The 22,745-nt window shown below is 46.1% G+C and overlaps 2 protein-coding genes across 4 annotated transcripts in view; one reads left to right on the forward strand and one right to left on the reverse strand.

Annotated features, from left to right (window-relative positions):
* The window catches only part of nhsl1b (NHS-like 1b), a 104,055-nt gene extending 88,216 nt beyond the window's left edge, over positions 1-15,839 (forward strand). For all 3 annotated transcript variants that reach the window (XM_041958358.1, XM_041958359.1, XM_041958360.1), the window contains exons 4-8: positions 868-1,066; positions 3,645-3,776; positions 5,654-8,977; positions 10,043-10,175; positions 13,229-15,839. In XM_041958358.1, coding sequence (XP_041814292.1) covers positions 868-1,066; positions 3,645-3,776; positions 5,654-8,977; positions 10,043-10,175; positions 13,229-13,904 — 4,464 coding nt within the window. In that variant the 3' untranslated portion in view covers positions 13,905-15,839. The remainder of the gene's footprint in view (positions 1-867; positions 1,067-3,644; positions 3,777-5,653; positions 8,978-10,042; positions 10,176-13,228) is intronic.
* A 2,196-nt stretch (positions 15,840-18,035) lies between these two features.
* On the reverse strand, positions 18,036-21,916 carry hebp2 (heme binding protein 2). The gene is made up of 5 exons (XM_041958937.1): positions 21,872-21,916; positions 21,480-21,581; positions 20,754-20,889; positions 19,958-20,138; positions 18,036-19,810 (listed from the first exon to the last, which is right to left on the reverse strand). The coding sequence occupies exons 2-5, from the start codon at positions 21,552-21,554 to the stop codon at positions 19,627-19,629; spliced, it is 576 nt and encodes a 191-aa protein (XP_041814871.1). The 5' UTR covers positions 21,555-21,581; positions 21,872-21,916; the 3' UTR covers positions 18,036-19,626.
* Between the last annotated feature and the right edge of the window lie 829 nt (positions 21,917-22,745).

The raw sequence follows: 22,745 nt of genomic DNA on the forward strand, positions 1-22,745 counted from the left end.
GGTTATTTGTGTTCAATCTGCTCTGAATTCCAACATACTTCTGATTAAAAATAATGCTTTCCAAATCTCAGACGGACATTGACTTAAACATTCAGCACGCTGGAAATTTCTGCTTCTCCTGTCGGCAAACAGCTCCGTTTCAAGCCTAGGTGCTGCAGCGATACGTTGTTTTGTGTTGGCTCTTTGCAGTAAATTCTACTTCAAGATATTAGTGTGTGAACGCAGTTTAATGCATGAGTGATTCTCTCTTTGTCCTCGCTGTTGCTCTCTTGCTCTTACCCAGCCATCTCCGACTGCTCCATCAGATTACTGTGATAGATGTGCGTGTGAGTGTGTTTATGTGTGTGTGTCAGCGTTTCCATTTGTGTTTGATTGCTCGTGAAACATGTTTGCAGCGTCACAAGCTTCTAAAGGTCACAGCAATGTAATACATAACGTCTGTTTGTGTGTGCCAGTATATTTCGTACAGCCTGTCAGTTATAGTGTTGGAGTTCTATAATATTCAGTCCACACTCACGTTGCGTCTTCACTTATCTCGACATTTAAACAGAACATTTTTGTTCATCCATCTGTGCTCTGAGTCAGTGTGACAGAATTTTTGTTTTCCATTGCCTTCCATTGCCGCACATCGTCTTGCACCCCCTCACCTCTGTCACTCCCTTTTCCTGCCTTGCCTCTCTTTCTCCTTCTGCATTCAACTCTCTTCTTCCTGCCTCAATTACCTGCCGCTGTTATTCTCCTTTTCATCCCTTGTTTCTGTTGTCTCTCTCTCCCCTCTGCCGTGTCTCCACTTTTTCACCTTTCCTTCCTGCTTCCACTTAATGTTTTTACATCTCGTTAACCCCATTCCTCCACTTTCTTATGTAGTCCACAGCTTCATCAGCAGAGGACGACAAGTCTCAGCTGTCCATGAGGCCCCAGACCCCGCTGGGTGAAGGAGGGGAGGGGTCCGAGGTTGACGGGCAGGTGTTATGGAACAAGGCTGTGCCCCTCCCCACCCCAGAAGAAAAGATGAGGCAGACGGCCAAGTCCGTGCCCACAGACATAGTCGCCATCAACGTCACAGGTAAGACCTCTTGGTAACTGCAATCTTCCCACCATTTTGTCCACTTCTCAACTTCTAGTGAGTAGCGATCAATCGTCATCGGTGTCGGTAGTGGAAAACAAACGACCTGCTCCTCTATTTCCATACTGAATAGCAACACAGAAAGATCAAACTACTTTGAGTTTGATCTGGTTTCATTCATCCCTGGAGTCTGTCCTGTAACATTAACCTCTCACCCTTAATCACACATTGTGTTTGTCTTAAATGAATTTTCTGACATTTTATTGACATTTACGTGATTGCTGTATTACTGAGAATAACGTGAGAAGATCTATATCAATTTAACAAATAAACAAGAGCATTTACAGTCATACTAGCTAGCAGGTATAATATTTACCATGTTCATCATCTTCATTTAGCATATTAGCATGCTTTTATTTGTGAATTAGAACTAAACACAAAGTACAGCTGAGGCTGATAGGAACACCATTAGATCTGCCTCTTGATGTATTATAATAAAAACATTAAAAATGTTGACCTGATGGTGGCACTAGATGTAAGACAGTGGATTAGCAAAGTAATTATAATTCATTCTGAGTGGAACATGAATGTTTCATGACAATAGTTGTCAAGACATTTCAATACCAACCAAAAATGTCAATGTTCAAGAGGCCGTACAGGAAATATCAAGAGATCACCAAAGTCAGTAGTGTCTGTACAAATGTCTGTGGCAACCCATACGTGTGTCTGTCATCGGCACCCCGATGACAGAGCCATGTCGCTAGCGTGGCTAACAACAAACATGCCATTTAATAATTTGAACTGTCATATTTACTTGCAATATCTAGTGATTTTATTGATCTTCTAGTCTAATTCTCAGTAAGGCAGCAAAGAAGGGAATGAGCCAGACAAGCAAAATGTCAGACTGTTCCTTTAATCGAACCTCTATGGCTAAGTGGATATAAACTAATCAATTACTGTATCCAGTCATCCACAGAGGAAAAAACTGTATGTGTCAGTCATGGGTGTCTGCCTCTCCTCCTGCACCTCTGTGAATATTCCCCTCTGCCTTCATGCTTCTTGGACACTGACCTTCACCTCCCTTTATGCGCGTGTGAGCGAAGCATTTGTGTGTGAAAATCGTTTGACAGCTTATCCGAGGGTCAAGGCTTTTCACTGACTTTATGTCAGATCACAGGGCGTTTGACAGATGAACACTCGTACACAGCAGAACGTGTCGATGGAATTCCCCTGTTAGCATGTCACATTTTTCAGTGCGATGTGCCACACACGGGCCACACTCATACAGACACAACGTCTCTTTTAAGCCAGTTCTGATGATTAATATAATGCGCTGTAGCTTGTTTGATGCTTCACTCGTGAGACATAAAATCCCATTAGACAGATATTTTATATGCGGCGTGAAAAAAACAGAATAAAAAGTGGCAGTTCAGTATCAACATCTGAATTTAGCTGTTGTCGAGGGCATTTTACCTGTGATCCTGTCATCCTTTACACATTAATGAGTGCTTAATGTGGTCCAACTCCACATAAATCACTGTTGTCTTCATCTCCTGCCACTTTAGATTACAGAGACAGACAAAGTAAAACACACACAAATAGACGGAGAGAGAGTGAGATCAGGGACTCTTCTGTCGCGTTGAGGGGGGTTGTGATGGACACTATCTGCCCTCATATCAGTTTCTATTTCCCTGACGCCTGCAGGCTGTCTCCAGCTCGCCAAATAGCAAAAAGAAGAGCAGTTGCTAGTGAGATATTACTCATCCTTTAGGGAAACTGGACAGAGAGTGAGAAGGATATTGAGAATCAAAGACTGTGTGATTGTGTGCTTGCTACACCTGTCCTCTGTCCTGTGCATGTATGTTTCTGTGAGCATGCAAGCTACATCTCACCTATCTTACAACATGAATGTTTACACTTCAGTCACTTATATTCAGAGCTGGAAGTGAACACAAATCATCAGCAAAATTTGCAGCTTGGCTAGTAAATGAGTGAAAATGGCTGGTATTTGACTTATTTTTAAAGCACCTTTGCTGATGGATGAAAAAGTTAAAGATTCATGTCATTCAAATGACAGAGAAACATTTCTCATTCACCTCTAGAGAAATAATGCAGTATAGATACTTTTAGTTGCATCTGCCTGTGTTTAGAAATCTGCCTCCACCACAATAAATGGAGGTCAATGGAATATTATTTGTGGCGCTCACAGCATTGAACATTTACATGAGGGAAGCCAACAGTTACATCACCTAATTTAGAATTAGAGTCACAGTTATGTAGTTAATCCCCTGAGAACGATGACACATTTTTTTCAACTTTTTCAACTGTAAAATGTCACAATTAAAAAAAATTCACATCAAGATTGTTTAGAAATAAAACCATAAATATCTGCATGAGAAACAGTTTTCTCATAATTTGGTTGAACTGACCCTTTCGGTTTCTTGCCCTGTTCGTGTCGCATGTTCAACTGAGAAGAAAAACAACCCTTCTGCATGTTGTTGAGTTTGTTCCTTCCGACTAACCTACTTCTGTTTGCCTGTGTGTCCGCCTGCCTTGCTCTCGCCCTCCCGGCTACCAGGGGCAGTGTTTGACCGACAGGCGAGCATCCGGCGCTCCCTCATTAACACTGACACCGTGTCCCGCCGGCCCAAGAAGGTCAAACGCAGAAAGACTATATCAGGGCTGCCTGACAACATCAACCAGGAGCTAGGTATGGATCACTGAGGGGCAATGTGTTGCCCTCTACTGTCCACAGACCTGTACCAACACTCTGGACAAGCATCCCTCCTTATTTTACTACTTCTTATAACCTTACTCTGGATTTATGCTTTTATCAAAAACAACTTACACAATGAGTGGAGAATTAACTCACCCCACCCAAGTTGTTCTCAGTAAATCATACTGAGAGGGAGAAAATGACATGTGCACGTCCACAGTGTTGGATCAAGGCCCTGCAGTTGTTCGGTCTTACCCTGTTTCAGTTCTACATACCAAATGTCCTCATTTGCTGTCCTCCACCCTGTTTAACCACATCCACAGCCAGGAACCAGTTATGAAATCATTTTCAGTAGCTTTGTGATTTTAATTTGACCCCTTTTCCTCCTCTAGAAACTTTTGCCTTCACAGAATCTCATTTCAGACTTTGCCTGTTGTAAAATCATGCTACACAGGACAAGTTAAGTGCAGGGTTTGCCATTCTTTAATACGCATTGTGCCATAATCCTTTGGGGTCAACTTTCTACAGTCCTTTTTCTGTGAAATGTGTGTGTTAATTGTGTGTGTATGTGTGTGTGTCTGTGCCTTAATCCCGAGGCCATATTGAAAATCTTCTGTGTCCCGTGTGTGTCTTAGCAGCATGTGCTGATTATGAGAGTATGGGTTCGTGATTGTGGCTTCTTTACAGACATCACAACCCTCTACTTTTTATTTAGAACACATTATCCTGAAACCCTCCAAATAGATGAGGGCTAAATAACAAATATGGTTCAGAGGTCCCCTACCATTAGTTACTCAGTTGAGCTGGGTGTTAAGCACGCTCTAAGCTTACTAAGCTGACACTGCGCTGTGCCGACTGCACCGCATGGCTGGTGTTTATTTACACGTCTCTGAGCTGTAGGATGGCAGCAGCGTTTAAGGAGAATGTCATTTCTCTGTGTGATAAGATCACCAAGGCTGATAGGAAAAGAGCTTTAAAGTCTGGTTAGTGCCCAGCCGACGACAGCCTCTGAATGTCATGATTACTGGGCCGGGGTAATTGTCCCAGTGCTTCATCCCTCCCTCTCCTTGCACTAGAGCTGCCTGCAAAAGTAGACCTGCAGCTTAATCTATCGCAGCAGCAGCAGCAGCCAAGCTGTCACTCCAGCTTTTAGCAAAGGAGGAAGAGAGTGTATGTGTGGTTTAGAGAGAGCGGCACAGGGGGAGAGAGAGAAGAAAGGACACACGAGTGTGTATGTTTTGGGATACGCGCATCAACAGGAGAACCACCACAGATGGGAGACACACTAGACATCCTCTCTCGTCTTACAACTCAGTCTTCAAATTGTTTGTTTACTAGCCGGTATGTTCGCTGTGTGTGTGTGTGTCTGTGATACCTGCATTTCTGTTTGTCCTTGTGTCTACAGCCATCTGTATATTCTCTATGTTCTGTCCTGTATGACAGTGCATGACTGTGTCAACATTGTGCAAGGTGCACATGTGTATTTGTGTATGTTTGCATCCATGTATGTGTTTGTTTCTTAGCTGCCTCATGTCTTACCAGCTGTCTGTCTTGGACCCCAGCGGACTGTTCGCTTTTCTATCAGACTGAGCCAGAGCCAGAATAGAAGGGAGTCTCTCTGTCTTCCCTCATATCCTTTCCTCCTTAATGAGGAAGACCATAAGTTATTAACACATGAGACATGGTTACAGCAAATCAAATTAATTAGCTTTCATGTGACTACAGTTCATATGACAGTCCAGCCAAAGGAGCAGAAGGCATTGTGGCTGAGGAAATTAGAGAGAGGAAAGAGAAGGGTAGTGGAGCGAGAAAGCACAAGCGATTGATAGTTTGATCATATGTTTATCTTACTTTCTTTCTTCCTTTGACAGCAGCAAAAGGGTACGGCGGAGATATCCGGCCGCACTCCATGTTCATCCCAGGACAGTACTCCACCTTGGGCCGAGTTGGGAGCGTCAACTCAACACTCCGACGTTCGCAGACCAGAGACTCAAGCTGCCAGACAGAAGAAGTGAAGATTGTACCGCCGTCCATGAGAAGAATTCGAGCTCAGAGAGGACAGGGCATTGCTGCTCAAATGGCCGGCATCTCTGCCTCCTCCTCCACAGGAAGTATATCCATCTCGAGCAGTGACAGCTCCGGGATCTTGATGCTGCCACATCAGTTTAACGGAGATCCTTCCCGGTTTCACAGTCTGCCCCGACAGGGTGCCAGGGTGTCCCTCAGTGCTGACCCCATCTATAGTAGCACGCCCATCAAGTCAGAGGAGCAAACTACACCTCAGAGGCAGATTGGAAAGCTTCAGGTTGACGATACAGTGGTGCACATGAGAAACGCCCCAAGGACAGGCACACTGCCCAGGCCCAAGTCTCAGGAGTTGAGGGGGACACAGGCCAGTGATTGGGGTGGCAGTCCAGCATGTGTGGTCTCACCGCATGCTGCCTACTCCACCTCACTCATACCTAATGCCACCCTATCTAACTCCTCTGAGGTCATTACCCTCAAGACCTCCGGTCAGCTCTCCCACTCCCCACTGTCAGCTTACCCCACAGCTCGGACGGCTTCCTCCACCAACACTGACCCTCTGATCTCCAGTCCAGCAGCCTTTACCCACAGCTCCACCTGCCCAGCCTTGGCCACTTCTACCCCCACTCATTCACAGCAGGATGGTAGTCTGGCAGTCGCAGCACCTGCCAGCGAGTCAGGGCACTCGGACAGCAGTGTACACAGCCACAGCACCTTGGCCCCAACTCCACCATCCTGTCTGCCGGAGGAGCAATGGATCTACGACACGCCAGAAAACGTGGTGATTCCACATCGTACTCTCACATCCAGCTGCTCCACTCCCATAAACCAGCTGTATAGCAGCCTGGACCTCTCCTCCCGGACCACTACTGACTCCAGCTCCCTCTATTCCCAAGACAATGATGGATACTACACCTCCATGCACATGGACTCAGGCCTGCGCTCCCGCAGCCATGGCAGTGGGCACGGGGCGGCGGCAGGACGGGCCACCAGACACAGCATGTACGAGTGCCGCGAGATGGCCAATCAGGAAGACTCTGGAAGCTTGTACAGTGATCGCTCTCTGTCCCGGAGCATCTCCCTTCGCAAGGCCAAGAAGCCTCCCCTGCCCCCAGCCCGCACAGACTCTCTTAGACGCAAGCCCGGTGCAAAAAAGCCCCTTGGAGGTGTTAGCGCCATCAGTGGTGCTAATGAGACAAACGGAGCCATGCTCAATGAGTCTCTAATTGCCAGCTTGCAGCAGAGCCTACAGATGGGGCTGAGAGGAGGGAAAGGAAAGGGGGCCTCACCTTCCTCACCCTCTCACAGCCCGAGCAGTGACTATGATGACCCTTGGGTGCTACGGCCACGCAGTCAGAGTAGCATCAGTGCAGGTAGCTCTGCCGCATCGCTAGCAGCTAACGCCAACTGTGGCGGTGTGTCCAACGTGTACTCGCTATGCCATGTGACGCCTGCTCAAAGCGAGACCAGCAGCTTGCGCTCGGACTATGCTGATTCCTGGGGCTACTACATGGACTACCCTCATAACCACGGCGACCAGAGGGCACAGACCCCTCCGGCCCACGCCGCTGATAGCATGTCGGTTGGTGCTCATCCAGGAGAATTACAGAATGGAGGTGAGATTCACAACAGCCCGGCCCCGAGGGCGCCAGACCAAGAGGGAGGAGTGGCAGTGAAGCCCAAAATGTCCACTTCCTCACCAGACAGGGTGCACAGACTGACCTCCCCATCTAGCGGCTACTCAAGTCAGTCCAACACCCCCACAGCAGGAACCCCCGTGCCCTCGTTCGTCAGGTCCATGTCTCCCTCGGGCAGCCGGCCCAAACCCAAAGTGCCCGAGAGGAAGTCATCTCTCCTCTCCTCTGTATCCATGTCCTCCTCTTCCACCTCCCTTTCCTCCAACACCTCTGACTCACTTAAAAGCTCCGGGCCTCCTCCACCACCACCTCCACCTCTGTCCCTCTCCTCCTCCTCAGCTCCCAACACCCCTCTGAGCCCACCTCCACCCTTCCCTGCCCCTCTTCCCCCAAGTTCCAGTGCAGGCACTCCTCTGCCAGCTCCCCCATTACCAACCACTCCACAGGGTCCAACTCTGAGCCCACCCCCTGCTTGCTCCACCTCCCCAGAATTCCCTCCTCCTCCATCCCCTGAAATGCTAATCCACCCCAGTTCATCCTTCAATAGGAGCTTTAGCCCCCCCCCTCCACCTCCACCTCCTGTCCCCTTCCTGGGGCCACCTCCACCTCCTCCACTGCCTGCTTTTGTCCCACCGTCCTCCTCTCCATCTTTTGTGAAGGCAGTGAAGGATGATCTTAGACCAACTCTTCCCAGCAGCCCTACTCATTCATCTAAGCCTCTGATCACCCCGTTTGCGCTGCAGAGTGTTCAGCTCCGCTCTGTTAAACGGCCAGAGATGGAGATTAACGGCAAATCAGACCACAGCAAAGGTCTGGAAACAGGGGTGGACCTCCTTCAGGGTCTAAAGCCCCAAATCCTGGAGAAGTCTCTTTCCCTGGATCATCCCTCGGGGTTACCACTGTCAAACTGCTCCCCAGAAGAGGATTCACGTAACTCCTCACCTTCACCTGTGTCTAAGCTCTTACAAGAGCTGTCTTTAGACTGCAGTATCACAGATTACACACCAGATAGCGCTGTCATAAATGGAAAAGCTGAGGATCAGAGTTACTTTCTCTTAAACGGAAAAGAAAAAGTTGAATTGCCCAGTCCCCCACAGAGCTCCCAAAGCTCTCCTGTCAAACAGAAGCCCCCAGCAGTCTCCAAGAAACCCAAAATCTCCTTTCTCCCACCACTTAGCTCCCAGCCAATCACTGAACAGGTTCCATATCAGCATGAGGATAAGACCAGCCTGTTACAAATAGAAGACCAAGTAGATGCGCCGCAAAGACAAATAAAGCAAGAGGAGAAAGAGAGTAAAAGTGAGCAACAGGAGGAAGAGGAAACTTCAGAGAGCGCCGAGCTTCTGGCAGGGAGCGATGAAACGTCCACAGTGAGCCAGGACGAGTCCCATATCTCTGCTTCTGCTAACCAGGACACAAGTCTTGATGATGGACTGTGTACCAACGGAGAGGCTTATGAAGAAGAGGAGGAGGAGGGAGATGGAACAAGTAGCACGACTGGATCTGTCAGCTCCAAGGAGGACGACACTGGTGGTGAGTGTGACTGAAATTAGTTAACAGGTGGATTTAATTTATCATGCTTTTTTTTCTCCACCAAATCAAATCAGAAACCTTCAGTGTCAGATAGTGTCAGTCAAAACCGTCATTTACCAGTTAGTTAAGCCTGTTACCACAATCCTGTATAATTGGTAGTGATGCTGCTGCCTGCTCGCTGTGTGTCCAGCTCCTCAGACAGCTGTAAAATTAATTTTGCCCTCCAAAGCAAAGGATCCAAACTTGAAACCACAAGCTTTTAAAGGTTGGAAAACTGTGAAAATAGCGCAGGAGAGACGGCTTATCTCTGGGACAGCACTGCTGCAGCCTCTGGGATTCATCCTCTCTCACTCTCTCTTCTACTCATCCTTCTATATTTCATACGCAGAGATCTCTTGTGGTTGCTGTCCCTTCGTTTTTCCCGCATTGCTATTTTTTTGTGCCCCCCCACCACACACCTCAGCCTCCACTGTCTGCCCGACTCCTCTCTACCATCCATTCTTATAGCCAAACATCCCATTTTTGCCTCTCTGCTTTTTTTCCCCTCTTTTTTACTGTTAATCTCTCATCCTCAGTCAGCCCCTCTCTCGGTCCCGCTCCCCATCTATCCCTCCTCTCTCTGAGGTAAGGGAGGGGGCAAGTGTCCCAGGGGAGATGCTGTTCATGGTTGGAGGGGGGAGGGGCTGCATCGTATCAGAGGGGAGGGGAGCAGATCTGGTAAGGGGATGAAGGGGAGGATGGTGAGAGCGTAAAGTGAGACTGCCTGCAGCGGCTCAGGCAGTCGAGGCGCAGACGTGAGCGCGGAGGTTGAGAGGAGGAGGAGGAGGAGGAGGAGAAAAGAGGCTAAACTAGAAGAGAAGAAAAGAGAGGAAATCTAGAGACAAACAGAGAATGTAAGAAGACAGTCCAGCACCTCCTCCGTACCACTTCAGATTTTATAGGCAGCCAGGTTAATGCGACGGGATGGTGGATTCATGAGTGTGTGCTGTGCTGAGTAAACCTGAAGCATGCATGTTTGCTCTCCCGTCACTGTGTGTGTTTAACTTGCGTGTCTCTCTGTTTCAGGTGAGGTGTTCGACTCCAGTACGGCTGAATCGTCTCCGGTCCCGTCAGCCAACGGGGGCTCCGAGGAGAGCATGGTGACCCCGACTCCCTCGCGGGCCCGAACCACTGAGGACCTCTTTGCGGCCATTCACAGGTACGTTGATGCATTTACCTCTTTTTTTTCCCCCACTGTTACTCCAACTTCTTCACTCCTCACCTGTTTCAACTCCTGATATATAATTTCTTCCACTGAGCTAGTGTATTTTTCCTCTCGTACTCTTGTTTTCTGTTTGTTTTTCCCTCCATCTTGGCCCTCTCTCTCTGTCACCTTCTCATTTCCTCTTTCTCACCCCCTCATAAAACGTATCACCCTGAACTCCAAGCTCCTTCTCCCCCTTCATCCTTCAACCCATAATTTCTCTTTTCCCTCTCCATCCCCCTCCTCTTCTCCTTCTTCTCCTCGTCCTGCCCTCTACCTCTCAGTCATAACTTTACCCAGCGCTGTCCCATCTGCAAGCATACACATCTGTCAAATAGCTAGTCTCTGGAGTCTCCCAGCCCAGGAGAGAGTGGCTTTTTCTGTCCCCGCTCAGTGAGGGGACTGAGTCAGAAAGCAAAATCTAGTCAAATGTTTATTGAGGCATCCGTGTTATTGTACTCACATTAGCGTTGCTCATTCTCAGCCAGAGAGAAAAGGCGGTCGCTTCATCCATTATTTAAATACTCGACACCCTCCGGTCCTAATCTAGGTTAGAGGCCACTGGAGAGATTTCACTCTCTCTTGCTCTACAGTCTCTGACATATATTGCATACGTGCTCCCGTGCTTCAAAGGCAGCAAACACATAAATTTCTCATGCAGCCCGCCAGTTTGTGCTTCACGGTCACGTGCAGCGGCAGTCGGAGTTCTCTTGAGCATCACAGGATTCCATTTCACGGGATTTTATTTCTGCTGGCGACAGATTGTCGATGTATTTATGGTGCCCACGTCACTTGTGGAAGTGCGATTTATTGTGCAGCTTAATTAGATGTGAAGATTGTGTAAGCATGTGTGCATAAATCTCACAGTGGGACTGTGTTTGTTTACCACTTGCTTTGCTGGTCTCCTCTTCCGTTGCACCTCCTTAGCACAGAACCTAAAGAATCATTTTACAGATTTTTGATAAGTGGGAAGTGATGACAGACTCCTGTTGGGGATGTCAAAGTGAGAGGAAGCAACAGCTGTGAAGCCAAAAGGAATTAACGCACATAATCACATGCACAAATTAAGAGGTAATGTGCAAAAAAAAAAAAGAAGGGATCTTAATAAATTGAAATTCATTTGATAGACTTTATTTGGACACTTTGCCTTGAAATATTTAGTTATTAAATTCAGAAGCATATGATATGTTGTGCTCTGGAATGTACTCCTTCAAATTCACGTACTTCTTGCACCGATGCTGTCGACCTCACTTCCTTCTTCACCTCTCTGACACGTCTCCTCTGCCCCGTCTCACCTGTCCACCACCTTTGTTATTTTCCACTCTGTCATTTCACTTCCTACGTTTTCCACCTTATCCCTCTCCTCCTCTGGGAAAAACTGAGAATGATGAAAACCTTCGATGAAATGCCTCCACAGCAGCAGCAGAAAACGCACCTCGTCCAGAGGGAGATCCTCCAAACCAAACGTAATACAGCCAGGAGAAAGAAATCGATCAAGTTCGAGATAGGTCTTAAATTGCAGCCTTGTTTACCTCTACGGCCGAGATTGGTATCGCTGCCTTTCTAGGGTGGCTGTGTGTCTGCGAGTTTAACAAACCGTGAGTTCAGTATGGACGCCTCATGGTCGACTGAATTCAGGTGTGAGCGTAGGCACGTGTGGATGTGTGTGAGAAAAGTCTTATGTAATGCTGATGGGCTAATGTGGCGAGGGAGCTCACAGGGGACGACACTAGATGGAGGTTGAATTTGGGGCACAGACACATATTTTGCAGGCTTTCTGAAACAGAAAGCAGACTGAGACTCTCTCACAAACCATTTCTATCCTCTCGCTCTCCCCCTCATTTGACCTTCACACGTGTATGGTCGCTACAGGTTATTTGTCCTTTATGGAAGAATTTCTTTTTGTAGATCTAATCTGGGGATTAAGGATCTCACTGCGTCCTTCACTGCTCTCTTTACTTTCAGCATCAAATTGCTCTCCCTTATCGGAGAATCTATATTTTTCATGCCTTTAATCATCTCTGTCTCCCCTCTCCTCCTCTCTCCCTCCTTGTGCAGAGGGGGCATGCAGTGGGTGGGTGCAACCTTTCTAGAGAGGTGCGAAGTGGCAAGTAGCCCCTTCACTTTAATTAGCCAGCCTTGTTTCTGCCATCACGGTGATGCTACCTTTGGATTAGTAACAGTAATCCCAAAGCGCAACCCCCTGGACCTCGGACAGATTAATAAGGCTGTTTTCCTGCTAGCCCTAATCTGCTGTTTTCTGCCAGTCGCAGCTTTATTGCTATGCTTTGGTGCAGGAGTTATGGACAGTGTAGGCTGAGTGGTGCAGTCAACCACTCTGATCCCCCCCTGCTGTGCGGAGGCTGAACTGTCCTTGTGTGATTAAAACTGCTTTGGGCACTTTTCCCAGTTTGTGTTTTTGATTAATTTCATTGTGCCGCGTCTGAGCTTTCCTGCTGAGGTGCAGTGTCTGCAGCTTCTCTCAACTCATTGGATTTCTCAAATAAAAATGTAGAACTCTTCTTCTCATCGCCCTTCCTTTCCTTTTATTTTTGAGCATCCACGCCACTCAGTGCTCCTTATTGTTTTACTTCTTTAAGATTCGTGCAGTGACGCATGATTGCTGGGGGCAGTGCTGACATACGGCAAATTTGGGACAAAGATTTGAGGCGTGTAGGCCAAGTGCTTTAAGTGCGATCTTTTTTTTTTTTCTTCTTCTTAGCACCGACAACACAGAAACATTCACAAGGCTGCTTTCTGCTCAGTTAAATGAAGTCCCATATGCTGCAGCCTCATTTTAATTTGAATAATTGGATTTGATGTCATCGTTTCCTGACAAAACTGCCCCCAACTCTTGCATTTCTTCTTCTTATTCTTCCAGTTCAATTTCATTTCCATTAAATCATTTTACTTTTTACAAATTCATTAATCCTGCTTGTACTCACTCACTTACTCTGCAGAATTTCTAGCAGCATGTCATTAATCCGGTTATCCAAATCCTACCCTAGGTCAAAGCGCAAGGTCCTGGGCCGCAGGGAGTCTGACGAGGACAAGTCCCGAGCTGGGAGCCACCCACAGTCTCCACCCGTCACCCCGACAGGCATGACCCCAGGGACGGTGTCCTCCTTGCCCCGTCAGACAGGCTCCATCCAGCGGAACCTCCGCAAGTCCTCCACCAGCAGCGACACCTTCAAGGCCCTGCTCCTGAAGAAAGGCAGCCGCTCAGAGACCAGCTTTAGGATGTCAGCCACTGAGATGCTTCGCTCCACTGACCCCCGCTTCCAGAGAACACGCTCCGAGTCAGAGTTGGACCCCCCCACTGCTTCCCCCTCCTCACCGATGGCGCCACACAGCCCCTTAACCTCCCCGGGCCGTGGTAAGAGGGCGACAGATGAGTGGAACCGCTACGAGGCCTTTTCTCTGTCCTCGCCGACATCATCGTTCTCATCAATGAGCGGCTTCAAGTACGGGCGCTCGCGTACGCCGCCCTCTGCTGCCAGCAGCAAGTACAACGCACGCAGCCGAATCCTCAGCAGCCCAATGACAGTAATCTGTGAGCGTGAGGGGGAGCTGGCGGAGAGTGAGTACGGAGACACTGCAGAAAGTCTGTCTGGACCAGCGGCCCAGACTCTCCCTATGCTCAAAGACTCCAATGGCACTTTATCTGAAGAGAGCAGGAGTTAAAGAGCAAGGACGGCCCCTGAGACAGGGAGCTGAACTCACTTGTCATAACCAGGTAGGGGGACAGGAAGAGGAGCCAATAGAAGGCCCTCTAGAGACACCTTCCTGAGCCCCACCCCCTCGGCGCTGCCTCTGAGGGAGTGGACATGTCGGGTCCTGATGTGAGGTCTGAGGTCGCCCCATCGTGGACCAGGCTGAACTTAGTCTGAAGTGGATAACTGGTTCTGCTGCAGCTATTCAAGACTCCATGGTTCTCACTCTCTCCTTTGTTTGGTGACTCACCCTTTGTGTTAAAAGAATAGTGTTTCTTTTACGCCTGGTGTTCTTAGTTTGTTTTCCATTTGTTTTGCTGTTTTTATTTTTATTTTTTACTTGTCCTTAACACGCAGGAACCCTTTAGTTTCTTTGAATGACAAGGTTAAGATGGCAAACTAAGGTGAATTGAAGGAATTGAGAAGTCACGAGTCGTTTGCTTTACTTTGCTGCTGTGGTGCTATGTAGCTAGGCAGGTGGACAGCGTGGAACGTAAAGGCGTGCTGGACGCTCGCCTTGTGAATCTTCTCAGCTTCTGCGTCGCTCCTGTTGGCTGTGGAAAGTGTTTGAGGGCACCGTGGTTTGCAAGTGTTGGCTTCAAACAGCCCATAATACTGTGGGAAGATCTGGAGGATGTGGTACAACAGACAGCTCCACTGGTACAACGTCTTTGTTTCGCTTCGCCAGGTTTTGCTTTCTGCTCTTAGGTAAGCGGTTTAGTTTGCAGAGCTGGTGCGTTCAGTGGTTCAGAGGAAGTGCAGAGGGCTCTGTGCTGCCACCTAGTGGTGGACAGGAAGTGAGCAACAGTTGGGTCCGCAAAAACTCAACCAAAACAGCAAATTTACTCTAAGAAAAAGGCTCACAAAACCTCTATTAAATGAATTTTAGTTTGGAGATTTTGCACTGTGCGTAGGTGTCTTTGTGACTTTAAAAAGTATGTTTTAAAGATTGTTTTAATAAACAAGTGATGTCACGACTTGTGTTTGGAAGTTTAGAACGAATCTATAAATGTAAAGCCGGAAATGACATTAGAAGAAAAGCTAATTTTACTGTCCGGGTCTTTTAGTGATCACGTTGGTAACCAAAGAGCTGAAAAAGTAATCTGGACGTGAACACAATCGGAGAGTGCGGCCGCTCGTCTGACACTAATGCATTTGGTCCAGCTGATGCTAAGTTTGCTGAGACCTGCTAGAACGTTTTAGGGCTTAAATGATTTCTATAACGCTGTTTTGACCTTTCTAAGTTTATCCTTTTGCAGTTATGTATGGTTATGTATATAAATACATAGAGAAATGAGTTTTAAGTAACATTCTGACTTATTTTCCAAGACTTTGTACATTTTTAGACCCTGTGTTTGCTGGAAGGGAGTGGTTTCCTTTTTTTGTAGATTATTTATTTTCACATAGCAGGGCTGCAAAAGTCAACCAGCAAGGTGATAAAGGTGCGGGGAAGGGTTAGACAGAGGGCCACATTTACTACGCTGATCCCACCATTTCTTTCCTTTAAAGGTGCTTCAAAGTTAGAGGAACGCAATAATGTCAATATTTATGCTTAAGCCTTCTACTGCTCTTAATCTTGAGTCATGCAAAGCCCACGCTGGTGCTCGCAGTGGAGTAAATGTGGTCTCTTCAAAGTCATAAACTGAGGTGGCAGGCGTGAGACTTCATAACCTCCTAACAGCCATAACACCCTGTGGTTTAATCACCTGTGACCAAAGTGTGTCTCTCAGCTCCCGCCCGGCCATGATTGAGCACTTTGGGCCCGGGCTTGTCTCATGACAGGAAACGTCTCAATGGCGGGGGGCTCGTGAAAACACGGGAGGACTGACGAAGTGGTGGAGCAGTGGGAGTGGAGCTGAAGGCAGGCTGCTAACACTCTTGTGTATGTCTGTGTAATAAAAACAAGGTGATATTTAAAGAGCTGGTCTCCGTGTCATTTTGTGTGTGTGTGTGTGATTCACGGCCATCTGCCAGCCCTGCACCCCCAAATCACCGCCTCATTAGCGCTGTCGCCATGGCACCCACACTCGTCCGTCATCTGGAAAGCTCCAGAGGCCATCGTTCACCCCCTCCTCCCTGTCATGGGGTCATCACTTATGTCCCCTTCTGGACATCCTATTAGGACACACACTGAATCACAGGCTCAGCCCATAATAGACCTTTCCACTGACTTCAGAGCAGTGTTGAACCACCCGGACTGCCTGACGTCTTAAGCCTCTCAGCATTCCCCGCAGGCCCTCCGTGCCTTTTCCACGTGGAGCACTCGCTCACAAGGGCACAGAAACACCAACCGCCTCTTAGTATTTACAATGAAGCCCCCCCCCCCCCCCCCCCCCCCCTCAAATTCAGCAGAGTCACCTGCGTTGTGTGACACTACGTTCCATCTGGCTGTCAGACAGAAATCAATACAAGCTCTTCTCAGCCATAATCACACTATTGACGCTTCAGTTCTCTCGCTCTCCTGTTACACTGAAGACCCTCTGCATAGTGTCCTTAACACTTGAGCACAGTGGAGAGTCCGGGGGGGGGGGGCTAGTTATGACCTGTGTTTTTAGCGCATGAGGAGTCTCAATGAATGACTCAGCCATGTCAACAGGTACTGCTCCACTTATACAGTCATAAAAAGTAAAATGCAGTGTATTCTGTGTTTTAAACTTGTGTCAGCCCACAGTGTAACTGTGAAAATAGATCTTCACTCAGGGCATTTAAAGGACTGTTTCTGTGGTTTTTGCATGTTTTAGCAACCTTAAAATTATTCATAACTCATTTCCAAAGCATTTTATATTACTTTCCTTCCATTAAAAAACTGTCGGTTTGTGCCAGTTCTCGATGAACGTCAACCCGCAGAGACTGGACAATGCAGAGAATATATGTACTAAACAGGATGTGTTTATTCACACTTGCTTGTATTTGCATTGGAAAGCAGTTGTAAATAGGACTGAACTGAAACTTCTCCCTGTCAGTGTGTTAAGGGAAGCTCCCACTCGCTGATGGGAGGTGTTGCATCCACAAGATACAGTGTCAGAAAACTATTTTGATTTTGATTTCAGTCACTTTTCAAACAAAAATGATTCACTGTTTTTCTTTGTTATTAAAATACATTTGGGATGGGGACCTTGTTGAACAAAACAAGCTTTTCATTTAATACTTTAAGACATTTCACAACCTAAAGAACGAATCGATAAATTGAGAAAATAATAGCTTGATCACTTGTTGCAGCCCTAATCTTAATAGTGTACTAAAACTAATTAAAACCAATGGCAGCCTGAAATAACACTAATGAGAAAACCTGCTTTGGAGAACAGTCGCCAGCAAAGTGAAGTTATCTCACATGCAAAGAAAATACACCTACTGACACCTACTGCTTTGGCAGTTAAGTCCACCTAAACTGCAATATGGGATGTGGGAAAAAACTGGAACCTTCATGGAGTCAAATAAAAATACTTCATCACATGTTTAAAAAAAAAAAAGAGCTCTTTAGTTTCTTTCAGTTCAGCTGTCACCAGAAAATGAGTTTTGTCATGGAAGTATTTTTACATGTCCTCCACATCAGCTGTATCTTGACTGGGGGCCTCCACCAGGCTGGAGGGCGTAGATAACATTAAATTACACAGAACATACAGTGAGCCTCATTATACACTTCCTGCCTGCAGCAGCGTTCCGCCTCACTGAGCGCAGCCAATGAGATCGATCCGACTGGTGAACAACAGGCGAAGACTGCGTGTGCGTGCGCAGAGGGTAAAAAAAAGACGTCATTTCTGCTGAGTGTCCGAACATGATATTGGGAACAATTCTGCCACAAATAAAACAGATGACTCAGCAGACGTGAACCCGACGACGAGACAGCGAGAGGGGAAGGTGAGGGAGGATAAAGGGCGGCGTGGACTGTGGCGAGCATTTCATCCGGCTGATAAAAGGTCACGATCGTCAGAGTGTGGAGGACGGCCTGATCCGTCTCCAATACAGATCAGATAAAGACCTCACAGTGATGCTTCCTGAGGTTCGTCATTCTAACTGCATTAAAAAAAATACCTTCCTGCTGCAGGCATGACAAAAACATAATTACACAGTGCAGATAGAGGTAATAAATGAGCAGAATAATCAATCATTTGATGCTGAGTTATATTTATTATTGATGAGATAATAAATTTTACATTCTTAAACATCATTTAGAGGTAAGTAATACGTAATAAGTATTACCTTCCATGATTCTTAGATCGGTTCAAGTCGTTGATCCCTTATCGGGTTCCATGTAGTGAACGGGCTGTTTCTAATGCATCATGAGCTTTAATGTATCAAACAAACATAATCTCTGATTAAAAAAAGGCTCAGTGTTTATGTTGGCCCGTAAGTGTCACTCTTTGCTAACATCTTAAACACCCAGTGCCAAGAATGTCGGTAGATCTGAGCTTCGAGCCCACAGGCAGGTAACTGCACACTCATTAAATCATCAGAGGGATGTTTTTTTTCTGACGCTTCAGTGATGCACATATGACTGGCCCAGATTTACCGTGACTCAGTCGCTCATCATAACGAGTGTGACGGCGGCGACAGTGTGTCGGGTCTGAGATCAGTTAAACTCAGAGCCACCCACATTTTTCCAGGCAGGTGTTTTGTCACCTTCACAGCTCGACCACTGGCTGACAAGAGGGGGGAAAAAAAAAATGCTCTCAGACCTTTCGCGTGAGCTGCAACGTTAAATGATGGGTTCACATTTTCTCAAGTTCACCTTTAAACACGTTTGTGCATTGAAAGTGTTACTGGTGGCTGGAGCTGCTCCTCCTGGCCACAGAGGGATCTCTTCCTAAGGTGGTTCTCATGTAAATGCAATCTCACTGATGAGCAGCCGTGACACAAAGAGGACATTTTGCACTAACTGTGTCAGAGCTTCATATTGGCTTTGGTTCAATTTCAGAGAACATTTTTATGCAGGAGAGGATTGTGGACTTTGACCCACATAGGAGGTGATCTCTCTGCAGCCAGTGTGGACAGGAGGAACAATTACAGCAACAAAATGTTTGGGGTTTTTTCTCTTGAAGGATCACTGAATAAACGGTAATTAGCATCACGTACAAAACAAAGGCTGAAAATGAGCATATTTCCTGTCACTCATTTAAAAATGAGGTGGCACTTAATGGTTTCTGTGGTGAAAAGATGCACCAAATGAGAAAAGCTGTTTCCTGACTGTTTGGCTCCACCTGCTGGAAACACTGTTCCACTGTAATTCCACTTGGTAGTTGGTCATGACGACCTCTTAGAGCAGCCATGTCCAAACTATTCCATAAAGGGCCGTGTGGCTGCAGGTTTTCGTTCCAACCAAGGAGGAGCACACCAGGCTGGAATCAATTAATCAGATGATCTCAGTCTTCAGCTGATAACTAAGGGATCCCTTGATGTTGATTGGTTGGCCTGGTGTGCTCCTCCTTGGTTGGAACGAAAACCTGCAGCCACACGGCCCTTTATGGAATAGTTTGGACATGCCTGTCTTAGAGCATTTGTTTGCTCTCTTTATCAAGACTGTGAGTGAGTCTGTCATTCAGTAACTTTAAGTCAAAGGAAATAAAGCAAAGCAGACAGAAATGTTCGCATTTAAAACTTCCATTTCATCCATCCAAGATTATGTAAACTTTTTTTTTTTTTGTGGCCGTTTTACAGTTTGAGTGGGCAGAGTGTTGTGTGACCTTTAAAACTTCCTACTCGTGCTCCTTTGTGAGGATCCAGACCTCGTTCCTGCGGTTGGTCAGTTTGAAGGGGCTGTCATACCCGGCTGCGTAGAACGGCTTGTCGACGTATTGGACTCCGTCCCGCTGCAGGCTCTCCAGAAGTTTCAGGAGCTCCTCGCGCTTAATTTTCTCACTGGAGAAACCACCGTAGGTCCTGGAAGATGAGGGATTTTAAGTCATCATTTTATCAGCTCTATTCTGAATGTTTCTGAATCTAGAAATATTTAGTAGAAAAAAGCAGAAAACACAAATAAAAAAAACTTGCAGGGTTTTATACTGATAATGAGTTGTTGTACTCTACCTGACATAAACTCTGAATTCTTTCCTGTGCTCCACAAACACCTCCGGGTCCTTCGGCTCTGGCGGATTGTCCTGATGCTCCTCTGGGATGTAGAAGGATACAGTGAACTGAGATTCACATGCCGGACCGGCCCCAGGGTCCACGCGGCAGGACACAGGAGCCGTCATCTCCACTTTCACCTCTGAGGATCAAGGAGACAAATGTTCAGGTTCAGGCTGACAAAACGTAAAAAGGAAGATGTAAATGTCGTAAGGAACGACTTTGAGGATTGGATTGACATGTAATCAGCTGGTGAATCAAAACATCAGTACATAATGATACCTGAACAGATGGCGGACACATAAACACGACATGTGGCAGATGTGGAGGATTAAGCACCAGGTTTACAGATTACGCTCTCCTCACACTGCAGCGCTCAGTAGTCAACAGCACAAACAATATATGTTCTCATAACTAATGCGGCTGAAAGCTGCTGAGTAAGACAAAGGCAGCGGCGCTGTTACAAACTGCTGAGCAAGAACTAAAGTGCACTGTTTCATCGACTCGTGCATTTATTCATCCGCTCCCTTCTCGCACTCACACCAACTCATTCTGCAACATTCGAACCTCATTGACCGATTGTGTTTAATCAAGTTTCAACACCACAAAGTAAAAGCCTTAGACACGCTGCAACACTGACAAAGTCTCAGCTAAAGACAGATCATTACAGGCTTCACAACAGAAGCTGTACAGCGTGTTTTCTGCCTGTCGCCGTACATCGATGTGGTATTCTGGGAGCAGAACTGAGGAAACTCACTGTTGTGATTGTTGCCTTGAATGTAACTGAAGAGCCTGCTGAAGCCAGTTCTCATGGCATCATCCCACTGCATCCCACTCAGAGTGGTGCTCACCCACTTAGTGGCGTGGTAGGTTCGAATCTCATAGTCTTGTGCCTGCAAAAGACGCACACATGCACAAACGCATCATAGATTCATCTGTTGATTATGTTGATGAAGTGTCAGAAACTAGTGTTGTTGTTGTTTTTTACAAATATAGTAGACCACAACACCACACTTTGGTCAATGCATCAAAATTATTTCTATGTATTAGCCCTTTAGCACAACAGAGTCTAACAGGTAACAGATTTTGGTGTAATATCGCCAGGTGACATCTGCAAACATTTTCATTTGTTCAGCTGTTAGTCCAAAACCTAAAAGATACAGATTTTAAAGAGCCATAAAATAATGAAAAGCACCAAATTCTCACAGTGGAGAAACTGGACCCAGCAAATGTTGGACTGGCTGAAAACTTATGTCTATGATAAGTTCATGTTGTCTAAGATGACATCCTGAAATTAAATGATATGATATAAACAGACAGATTGCTAGAAGGTGGATTCTTTTACAGTTTGGTATTTATGCTTTATAAATTACAGATTTTCTTTCACACACGACTCTTGTCACATGGCGGCGGGATAAACAGAACAACCACCATCAGGCCAAAGGTTTATTGTCCTTTCCAGAGTAATCTGGGAAACATTTACCTCTTTCTTCTCCGCTGTGAAGTGAGGATTCTGCAGTCCGCTTGAGAAGAGAGCTTGACCCACAGCTTTCAGCATGGCTGGTCTAAAGGTGCGCGAAACTGTCTTTTTAAAATAAAACATGGACAAACTCAGCCCGCTGCAATGCATCGCGTGTAGAGTTAGGCAATATTATATGTGATTCTGTGTAACCTGTCACATCAAGTCACATGAGGCTAGTTATGTATCCAAACGCACCTTAGCTTATGAAACACTTTTAGAAATACATATTCCATTAATCTGATAATTCGCAATCGGTTAAGTAATCCTTCAACACCTAATTTAACTTTTTGATAAAACAATGGTTTATGAGTTGTAAAATTACTGCATAGAAACAAAAAGATAGAGATAATTACCTGGAAACTTACGCTCCCAGACACTACTGTCAGTGGGTGGAGGGTTTGTTTTCATAACATCGCTTCCTGTTACATAAAACTGAAATGTGATTGGCTGAGCGAGTGGAATTTCAAAATAAGAGTCCCGATCTTTTAAAGTATAAAACTTCTGACTTTGGGCTCCATTTTTAATTAAGGTTGAGTGTTTGAGGCTCCTCAACATTCATGCAACTAATTGAAGCAGGATTTAGGGCTAATTTAGCAATTACTAATTCAAATGAGGGCACAAACATATAAAGGTGTCAAAACTGAAGTGTGGGGTTATTTTTAAGGCAAAATATTAAAAAAACGTTTATTCGCGACCTGGCAGAGAGCTAGCTTATACTACCTGAGAGGACAGGTCCGTTAAAATAATGTACAAAACTGCAGCCCGAAGCCGACTAGCTTTGCTTATCTTAGCTTAGTTTAGCTTAAAGATTGCAGACGGTGAAATAACTACTGGCTCTGTCCAAATCCACTTAGGAGCACTTCTTAAATAAGCTCACTAATTAACACGTTTGTTAAATCGGTGCAAATAGTATAATATATAAGTTTAATGACATTTAATCATTTTAAGGGAGTTGTGTGCTCGACTACTTCCGTCAGGCAACCAACTGCAGAAAGTAGGAAGTTAATGCTTCCAATAAATTTACAATATACAATTAACTTCACAACTGGAAGTGCCTTGTCTTCACTTAAATGTCTGAATAGTTTATATAGTGAAAAAAATACTGGTTGGGGGTTAGTTTTAAGACAAATTAGGGTTTTCATGGCCCTGTTGTAGACAACTACAGATCCCCTTTAAGATCACGTTCAGGTGTAAGCGGCTTTTTGGTTGATTACTTGTAAATTTGTT

This window comes from Chelmon rostratus, chromosome 18 (genome assembly GCF_017976325.1).
Source record: "Chelmon rostratus isolate fCheRos1 chromosome 18, fCheRos1.pri, whole genome shotgun sequence".
NCBI lineage: Eukaryota > Metazoa > Chordata > Actinopteri > Chaetodontiformes > Chaetodontidae > Chelmon > Chelmon rostratus.